This window comes from Grammomys surdaster, unplaced genomic scaffold, assembly GCF_004785775.1.
Source record: "Grammomys surdaster isolate TR1022 unplaced genomic scaffold, NIH_TR_1.0 146, whole genome shotgun sequence".
Lineage (NCBI taxonomy): Eukaryota > Metazoa > Chordata > Mammalia > Rodentia > Muridae > Grammomys > Grammomys surdaster.
In genome coordinates this window covers 8,453,791-8,464,566 of record NW_021604604.1, presented here as the reverse complement: position 1 = coordinate 8,464,566, position 10,776 = coordinate 8,453,791, and the positions used below count along the sequence as shown (strand labels likewise).

At 36.4% G+C, this 10,776-nt stretch overlaps 1 protein-coding gene across 1 annotated transcript in view; it reads right to left on the bottom strand.

The window, feature by feature from the left end:
- Positions 1 to 200: 200 nt before the first annotated feature.
- Positions 201 to 10,776, bottom strand: part of Trdmt1 (tRNA aspartic acid methyltransferase 1) — a 34,430-nt gene continuing 23,854 nt past the window's right edge. Inside the window, exons 7-11 of the mRNA XM_028764885.1 lie at positions 10,476 to 10,559; positions 8,924 to 9,267; positions 6,167 to 6,224; positions 5,498 to 5,627; positions 201 to 572 (exon numbers count right to left, since the gene is read on the bottom strand). Coding sequence (XP_028620718.1) covers positions 472 to 572; positions 5,498 to 5,627; positions 6,167 to 6,224; positions 8,924 to 9,267; positions 10,476 to 10,559 — 717 coding nt within the window. The 3' untranslated portion in view covers positions 201 to 471. The remainder of the gene's footprint in view (positions 573 to 5,497; positions 5,628 to 6,166; positions 6,225 to 8,923; positions 9,268 to 10,475; positions 10,560 to 10,776) is intronic.

The window sequence follows — 10,776 nt, the reverse complement described above, 5'->3', positions numbered from 1 at the left end:
ATGGCTATTTTTGCTTCCAGTAACATGAACAGCACTATCAAAGCTAGCCAGAAGGGATGAAGCTTCCAGGTCTACATCCAGTTCGTTTCTCCATGTTATATAAAACAATTTTTAAATTAACATACAAAAATAATTTTCTAAGGATCATTACATTATTCATGTCATATTTTATAAAGTACTAATATACATATAAAAATTCAAACATTCTTAAATTTGTTTATAGCATAATATAAAGATATGTAATACACATGTTTAAAAGCTTTATAAAAATATTTGCCCATAAAGCAAAAACAGCAATGTGAAGTTTATCCGATACAGTAATATAAATATAAGGAAATAATTTGATATGCACATTTAAGTTCCCTTGAATTACTCTCTAAAATGCTATTTAAATAATTTAGTTGAATTCTATAAGAATTAATTCAAGATAGAATTTTGGAATTACTGTCTAGAATTAGAGGCACATCCAAATCATTCACACAGGACCGTGAGGAGTTTCGCCACTACATGCACGTTGAGGCTGTTGCCAAGCAGCCGGTACCGCTGCTTCACTGTTGTCTTCTCAGGAAACCCTAGAAAACAGAGGAGCATCTACAGTGCAACCACTGACCATCCCAGTTTCCAGAATACACGATTCCTTTCAGTAAAAGCGCAGTGGTTATTTTATAAATACACTCACACCTTCATGGTCAATGAAGGCCCTACATATACTGAAGGGCCTACACGATGTATCACCCTGTAACACTGTGGCTGTAGTGGTGTATGTGTAGTCTTTGATGCTCACACAATGATAAAATTCCCAGAGAGTATACTCATTATTAAAACACAAAAGATGATAAATTGCTAATATGATCATGAAGTTTTACTAATCAATAAGAATTTGAAGACCAAAATGCTGTATAGCATCATTCTATAATGCTAATATAACCAGATGCTATGTAACACAGTTATATCACGTAATATCAGAATACAGTTAATGTTTACAAAAACATACATGTTAATATACTTTGGAAAAGCGGTTGCTACTATTTGTCTTTGTAGTTTCTGTTACTTACCAGTACTTTTATAGCACTTTAATTTACATCCCACAAAATTTACCTTTTAAAAATATATGGTTCATGCATTTTACGACTGAATTCACGAACACCTTCATTTCCATTACTTAAAAATAAAATAAAAAACAAAAGCAAACAAACAAAACAACAACAAGAACTCAAAAACCTAAAATCCCTGTCCCATCAACAGTCACTCCCTGCCCCTGTGTGCCCACCCACAGCCTCTACCTTTCGATGCTACTGGAGTTTTGGCTATTCTAGTTTGATATAAATGGAGTCAGGTGACATGTTTATGCCTGACTTTTTACAGGTATCATAATGTTTTTAAGGTTCATTCACATTTCAGCAAGGTCTAGTACTTACTTTTTATTACTTAATAATATATTTAATGGATAAAACATATAATCCATCCTAATTAGTAAACATTTGAGTTGTTTCCACTTTGGGATATTATATATAATAATATATACATATTATGAAGGTTTTTCCTTGGGTAAGTATCTGGAGGTAAAAATGCTGAGTCATATATTATGTTTAATGTTTGCAGAGATGTTAGCCCTTTTCACTTCACTCTATTGGATATGAAGTAATGTTTCACTGTGGTTTTACTTAGATTTCTCTAATAACTAGTGATGTTAAACCTTCTCTTGACGTGCTTATTAGCTATCTGCCTATTGAAGAAATGCATATTCAAATCATTTTCACTTTTTAAAAACATTTATTTATTTATTTATTTATTTATTTATTTATTTATTTATGCAGTGATTATTTTGCCTGCATACATCTGGAACTGGAGTTACAGACAGTTGTGAGCTGCCATGGGGGTCTGGGAATTGAACCTGGGTCCTCTGGAAGAACAGCCAGTGCTCTTAGCTACTGAGCCATTTCTCCAGCCCTTATATTCACATTTTTATGTTGGATTATTTTCTTTTTGTTAAGTTGCAATAGTTCTTTATATATTCTGTATAGGCCTGGTTTTCATAGTTTGCTTCCATAAAGTGATTTTCTCCTATCTGATTTAATCATATTCAGTGTGCTTTGAAATAACAAGTGAAGCAAAAAAAAAAATTAGACAATAAGATAAAGGAAATAATTAAGGAGCATTAAGAATAGTACAGTTTCATACACTTGTAATGAAGGACCATTATGAAGGTGAAGTTGTTTTACCAATACTACATTCTGTATTGATTGCAGTAAGATAACAGTAATTACTATAATAAAGCTGTCAGCTGCAATTGAGCATGACTGTAAAGCTTATATCCTACAGATAATAAGCCACAGGCAAGCACATTACTAATATCAAAGACTATTTAGTCCCAAATAACCAGGAGTACAAATGTGTTTATAGACAATCCTTTACACAATCCTAGGGAAGGGCCTTTAGTGTTATTAAGACTACACTAAGGGGAAAAGCAAGTTTAGAAACAGAATTTTGTTTTATACTGATATTAAACTCTAAGCTAAGTGATGGAAAAATTATATAGTGTTTAACTTAAAAGGTGTTATTCTAAAAAACGTAGCTGTATTAAAGTAATGATATCTTCAAATCAAAGACACATAGATAGCACAAGGTCAGGAAAGCAGCTCTCTCTCAGGGAAGGTCTGTGTCTCTCCCTCAGCAAGCTAGTCATACACACACAAGTCACAAGACACCAGGATAAAATCAACAGAAACATCGATACGAATCCATTATTGCCAGGGGACAAACGGCTCAGACAATGTCCGTTTTTTGTGCCCACAACTGATAATGTTGGAGACACACATGAAGGACAGTGGTGTGGTGGTCTACAGTAAGAGCTCGGCAAACTGACAGCATGAGCACAGTGTCTATTCTAAAAGATCATTCAGCAATTAAAATATGTAACAATAACAACAAAAACTAGGCCATGGATTTGAAAAAGAACAAGGAAGGGGCACCTGGGAGGGACTGGGGGATAAAAGGGATGGACCAAAATGATGTGATTATAGTTTGATCTAAATTTTGTAAAATTAAATGAAATAAAAATTAAAAGATTCTTTATACATTGTGTGTGTGTATAAAGAACCTCAAGAAATTCTACTTTACTCACTTCAGTTTTTAAAACAAAAAAAATTTATGAACTTTACAAAATAAAAATTAGCTATCTCTAGGGTCTACCAAGATGGTTCATTGCCACTAAGCCTACAGACATGAGTTCATGGGACCTATATGGTAAAAAGACAGAACCAATTTAGTACTGCAAGCTACCCTCTGACCTACATACACATCATGGTAGGTGTACATATTAGTGTGTGCATGTGTGCACATATACAAAATAAATTAATAAATAATAAGTAAAATATTTTAAAATTATCCCTCTATAATTTAAAAATTAAAGTCTACATGTCTTTCTTGTGTAGAATATTATACAAGCAACTAAATACACTAACTCAGTCTACTGTTATAATACCTCACAAAGTAAGTGTTATAATTATCTATGCTTTACAATTTTACTTTATTTTATAAACTAAAAAAAAAAGTAAATGTAAGGTAGAACAAGCAAAGACTCCTCTAGCATGGTCGGACTCTGGCCCCACCCCTCCACATCCCTTACCAAGTTTTAATATTACCTAAGTAACTACAACTTGAGATGTAAAATAATCATTACCCTGAGCCTTAGGAATCTACGTTAATGAGACGATCAATCAGTTTCCTTGTAAGTAGTGTGGAGAGTGCATCTGATTGTTCAGCACACGGGAAGCGGGAAGACGAGAGCTAGGAAGCAGACGGAGGAAAACTGGGCCCCCCTCAGCTCCTCTTCTACAGCTGTCTCACTCTGTGACATAAGCCAAGACAAGGGAAGGCTGTGCCTTTCTCCAGCAACAACCTCTAAATCACTGAGGACTGAATGGGATGACCAAAAGGAAAAATAGTAATCTTTTCTTTTTTAAATTAAAAAAGAAAAATAGAACACAATTACAGCATTTCCCTTTTCTCCTTCCAATCTCTCCCATGCCTCCACCCCTGCTGTCTTTCAAAATTATAATCTGTCTTTTTAACTGCTATTATTAGACATGCACACACACACACACACACACACACACACATAAAATGTCTAAATATATAAGTAAAAACTGCAACAATGATAAACTTTTAAAAAGTCAGAGTAGAAAATAAAGCTGGTTGCTGTGATTATGCTCACAGAAGCAAGTATCAAGAATAGTTAAGTGAAATGCCCAGCTTATTGTCAGTGGGCAAGAGGGCAGGGATCCATCCATACATTTGCTATTTAGAATCTGGAACCCGATCTCTTTCACCCATTAGTCACCTCACAGACACGAAACAGTACAACTCCACTGGACTTAATAAAGCTTCCCTTCTAGAGTCAAAGCCTCAAGCAGGGTTCTCAGAGGCAGGCCTTGCCCTCCTTGCCCTGGAGCAGACTGGGTCTTTCCCTTTGCCTATTTAGCCAGGTATGGAGAGCACTTTGAGACCTTGGTGTAAGAAAACATGGACCCTCTCTTAGTGCTGAGAGTGCAGGTAGCAGGGGGCAGGGGGGTGGGTGGGGGGTCTTGGGGTCAAGGTAAGCACACACAGGGCAGTGTCCAAGGCTTCCTGGGGTTAATCCCTGGATTTCCTGCACTATGGTGGAGTTAGGACTTTGCCTTCCCTTTATCTTTGCTTTTGTTTGTGAACTCCCCTGCTGTAGATCCCCTAAGGATCTTGAATGCCCCTTACATTCCTTATAGTGGAGAACAAAGGGAAATAATTAATAAGAATATATCTTTGTCAAAGTGGAAAAAACCCACAAATACAACCCTTATCCAACAACTAGTCAACTCAACTACCCTTTAACTTCTTCATTAGAAAAAGCCAGTTGAGCCCAGCCAAGCCTGGCTGTACCACCTAATCGCAGCTACTGAAGGGGCTGTGGCAGGAGGATCATGAATTTAAGGACCACCAGGCTAGACCAGCAGGCTCATGATTAGTCTGGTCAACTTAAAAAGTCTGTCTCAATATAAGAGTAAATACGAAGGGGCGATCTGGGGAATGTAGCTTAATGGTGAAGCACATTGGAGGCCTGAGTTAATAAAAATAACAACAAAATAAGCCTAGCGAAGGAACACCACCTATCACCCGTCACCCCCGGCCTCTGGCCCCAATCTAGTGTGGAGTTATCAAGTTCAGACCTATGGAAACAAGAACATAAGTAGAAAGGGAATGCGACCAACCATCTGAGGCGGTCAGTAACCATTCTGCCCGCAGCCTGAGCAGACTCCTACTCATTACTGGACTTCACCGAGAGGGAAATAAGGTGAAAAGGGAACTGACTGAGACATGACTGAGGTGAAGACAAGGCAGGGGCATTCACAACCTCACCTGCCACGGCAGGGATCCATTCATAAAATACCCATGTGAGTTCCTAAGGAAGTGCTGAGAGCTTTAATGAAGTGAACTTGTGTTCTATAGGGATCCCACGTACCAAATTCTGGAGGGAAGCCCTGGAGATTTGCAACTTCTCTAGGTGTGAAATATCGCAGTTTAAGCATTGACAACTTAGCTATCTTTTCATCTGGTGGCAAATCAGCAAGAGATTTGTAGATATCCTCAATCTGTTAAACAACAACAACAACAAAAAAAATCTGTTAAACAAAAAAGAAATTAAAAAGTTCTGTATGACCAGACTTAAGATTTTCAGTTGTGAGGCAGCTTAAGAACAGTGGACAAGCAATCTGCAGTGCTGCACAGTAGCAGAATGTGTAAGCAAAATGCTTCTGAGCAACAATTATGTAATTAGCTAGATAAGGGCAACAGACTTGGAAAAGAAAAGACTCAACTAACAGATCAGGATCAGTTTCAGTTTATCTGTCATTTTTGACCCCTTAAGACTAAGACATATCAGTAAATATATAAATAAAAAATTGTAAAAAATTATAGAAAACCGAGTCAACTAACAAAGTCAACTTCATAATGCTAACAAGAAAATCAAAAAGCAAAGAATCACTTCACAGAAAAGAAATCGTGTGTGTCTGTGTGCATAAGTAAAATACATTCCACCATTAGTTGAACATTTAAAATTATTTTGGTATTCTTAAATGTTAAACATAATGTCACTGAGTGCAAAGTTTGAGTTTAAAAACATACACTGTACCTGAACGTCCTCTGCAGTCTGTAACACAGAGCCTGTGCCTTCTATGTAGCTTCCATACCTGAAAAAGTAACATGAATATTATGTAACACCGGATAAATTATAATGCCAAATATTAAAAATATTACTTTGTGTGTATGTATTTATGCATGAGTATATGTGTTTATGCGTGAGTGTGTGTGTTCATGTGTGAGTGCCTGTGTCTGTTTATGGGTGCAGGAGTGCATGTACATGCATGTGTGTGGAGGTCCAACGACAACCCTGGCTGTCATGCCTTCAAGCACAATCCAAAGTTGTTTGGAGGCAGACTCTCTCACTGGTATCAAACACAGCAAACAGGTTACGTTGTCCAGCCAGCAAGGCCCAGGGATCTGGAGACCACTTCCCCAGAGCTATCACAAGTGAAGGCTACTATGCCTAGCTAGATTTACATGTGGTCTTGGTTCTTATTGAGGTCCTTGCACTTACTGAAAACACCGTACTCAACAGGGAATCACTCAAGATCTTTTTCTAAAAAATATTTTTAAGTGATAAAATAATTATGGAATGACATACATTTCTATTTTTCTGAAACATTTTGAACAGTATCATAGAAATATACTTTGTAATTTAAAATTAGATAAAAGACATAATTCTATTTAAGCTTCTCAAAAACTAAATGTGGCAGTTGAGTTATTAAACATTACTGAATGACATCTTAGTATTTTTATATTAAATCTGCAATGCTCCTTGTTAGAAAATACAAACTATACTATAAAGATCCCTGCCAAATTAAACCAAATGTATAGCTAAAACCATATCATTACTATTATTTTTATAATGACTGAATTATAATTCTTCTCAGTATCCCAAACCTTCTGTTCTCTACTACCACGTCTACACAATCCCCTGAGCCTGAGTTTAACTCTCATCAGACCTGCACTCCTTCATGATTGTTTTCATTTAAGAATTAATTAAAAAGTATATAAGAAATATAAAATAGTTCAGAAATGAAAGGTATGTTGCCAAGCTGGGTTTCCATCACATGAACACTCTCTTTTTACAATAAGGACAATATAAAATTAAAAGCGGAAAAATACTCAGGGAAAAATAACTGTTTAACACCACCTTTTCATATGCTCTACACAGTTAGATGTGTGTGTGCGCGCATGTGCACACCATATTTAGCAGAAGCAACTGCCACAGTAAGGCTTACTTCATGTCATCTTTATTATAAAAGAATATCAAGGTTGCTTTTTATTACAAAATTGATAAGCACTATTTTATGAGAGTCCTAAACAGAACCTATTGGACTTGGTAATAGACAACAGCTTAGTGGACTCTTCTTAAAGTAATAAATCCTTTGTCCTAGAAGCACAAGGGCGGATCATAAAATCAGAGTGAGTCTACATGGCTGTAGGACAACCCTGTCTCTTCCAGAGACAGAAAACTAGAAAAACAAAAAACAAAAACAAAAAAACAAAAACAAACAAAAAACAAAAAAGGTTTGACTTGTCACATCACACCATCTGCCCATCTGAGGAGCATACACAAAACAGAGGTAGGGTCTTTAACTTTTCATCCTAAAATGCCCTGTTTAACCCATCATTCTAAGTTTTTGAAAAATTGTCAAAAAATTGTCATAAGTCAAACCCAGAGCCAAACCCTAAATGTTCAACAATAGGAAACCAATAAAACAAATTATGAATCTATTTTACCATGCACACAAAAAGGACTTTCATATTACCATAGAACAATATCCAAAGATTACAATTATCTTCCAAGCCAGCAGTAACCATTTTGGAAATTGCTCTGTGCCCTCTTAAAAAGATTGCCTGGCTGGGCCAGTTGACTGTTTTAGCCCCTCATAGAGGGGTGGGGAGGGTCACAGACTTCACCTGAGTATCTAGCTGCTCCCTGCTACACGTTCTATGTAACTCTGCCTTCAATGCACATGACTTAAGGGAGGGGTAAAGTACATAGGCTAAGGAAGACAAGATGAAGTGTCTTCATCTGTGTAGATACAGCAACTCTCCATCCCTACTGGGTAAAGACTTTCCTGCTGGGAGGCAGCAGCATCCTACCCCTGAAAGTAACCCCTCACCCATGCTCTGGAAAGAAGCCTGGTAAACTCACTGGTTCCTGAGAGTTACCATTGGTGGAATCATGCCTCCGTTTTTTTGGCTGAGACCTTAGGAGAACTGGCATCACAGCCATGATGAGAAAAATCTTTTTTATGTTCAGTCCAGGAAGCAATATTAGCAACAACCTCTTTGGAAGGCCATACAGTACACTGATATCACAGGTTGGTGGCTATAGGCAGGAGATGGCCAACGGACATATGTAGTAGCGGGTTTTATAATCTTAGTAACTTAAATTTTTTAATATAAAAATACATTATTAAAAACATAAATGAGTTTTAAGTTTTAAATTATAACTGGATGATTCAATTTTATTTAGATTAAAATATAATTTCTCAAATATACTCTTGAGGTTAAATGTATCTCACAGAAAGAAAGGTAATAAAATTAACAATTCACAAACTGTGGAAATCATGTTAACACAAGTATTTAATGTGTACAAAGGTCATTCACAAATGGCCTTGTCTGTTGTGAACACTTTGTGGTGGTGTACAGAATCCTGCACAAGGAATGTTCACAATTCTTCTACTAGCTGAGGAAAAAGTCAGCCTAAGAGAAACACTTTATAAAACACTTCTTGTTCCAAGAAGAACTAAAAGACTAGCTACAAAACACAGAAGGGGTCTCTTTTCAAACTCACCCTTTAGTGAAGCATGTGGACCTTCTGGAAGTGGGCGTGACGATATCCAGTAAGAGAGCATATCGTAGCAGTAACTTTGGTGGTAGAAGGTACTGATCTGTGTCATTGTCTTCAAGGAAATCCTTCAGCATCTGCACAGAGAGGTCACTGTCCTGTTGGCGTTTCCTGTCAATTTCTTTTGGAGTTTCAAGCTTAAAAAGAATGGTATCTCTTCCAGAACACTGTGTGCTGCTGCTATCAATGCAGATATTTGGTTCGGTTCTCTTCACTCTTAGCTTACTTTCTTCAACTATTGCATACTTTTGTGGCTGAACAGTTACAATTTTAGGAAACTCCATCAGTATCTGGCATTAAATAAAAAAATATACAAACTGTCAAAATTTTATTTAAAATGAGAAATAAATCAATAATTTTAACTAAACCCATGCAAAATTTTTACAAAATTTTTAGTTTTTATAAGGTTGATGCTAAGAACATTGTAGTTTCTTTATATTGACATAAGTTATTGTCAGAAGTTATCAGTTATCCAGTCATATAAAAAGTGAGCTTTAGAGGATTTACTTCACAGAATTCCTGTTTGTTGTACTTACTAGTGGAAAAACTCACAAAATTTAAACACAGCAGCACTGTTGGAAAAGAAATTTAAAAGTAACACTGGAAAATGCACATGGAACTAAAGTTTACCAAACTCCTTCATTAAAAAGGAAGTACTAAAGCGTCCTCAGACCTAAAACCAAACTCAGTGCTTTTCACTGAAATGCTTATGTCCCATGAAGGAGTAGAGGGTGAAGGTGAGCAGGTGAGAGCTCATAATCCTGTAGAAACTTCTATTATATAAATGAGAAAATATTTAAGAAATTGTTAGTTATTCAGTCTTCCTTAATATATCTTTTACCTTGCTTCTGGAACTGTCCAGTATGGGAAAGAATGTCTATCACAGGAGAGTCAAACAGCAGAACAGGCCCTCACTAGTCGGACTGATTGGCTGTTGAGCTTTACTCGTGGTGGTTATGTAGAGCAAAGTTTATTGAGCCACTGTAACTCTGTTATCTTTCCTCATTTCTTATGAAACATATAAAATCATTCACCAAGAATGCCAGCTTAGCAGCTGAGAATTTGATGTTAGCTTCTAACTAATCATTACTACACTTTAATCAATTAAGATAAATAATGTTGGTGTCAGGGACAGCATAATAAATATGTTTAAACAGGTCAATAAAAAGGGAGCATATTATATTTTATTATAAGTAATCATTATTAGTGGTTTTAACTGGGAAGAGGGAAAGACAAATGTAACAGTTCTGGAAGTTATGATGGAACACAGGGAAATGACACTAATGATAATTTTTACACTTACAAAGCCTTTGTGAGTTTTGGCTTTGCTTACTTAGTGAAAAGTGACATTGGGAGGACTAGCGGCCTGAAAATGAACATGAGAATGATCTGCTTTATAAACTCAATAAGCACAGGAGCCCTAAGTAGTTACTGTAAGAAAACTGGCAGACTGAGATCATCCACAAGTAAACACCAATATCAGCAGCAACAACAATACCTGGCCAGGGGCCTGGAAAGGGAAAGGCTCTGACTGAAGCTTTGCAATGAGAAAATATCGTAGCCTTGAGTTTGGAATGCCTAGCTGCAAGCAAAACAGAAAGGCTAGTTACCAAATGAAATTTGGGAGAGTTTAAGCATCTTCAGCACCTAACATAAAAACTCAGAGAGACACGCACATAGTTTCTGCCAAAGCAAATAATATAATAATAGTAAAAACGTTACATTCAAATATAGCTATTCTTAGCTATTATTACCTTACTTTTAAAGAGGAGGATTTAGTCTACTCTAGAAGAGGTAAT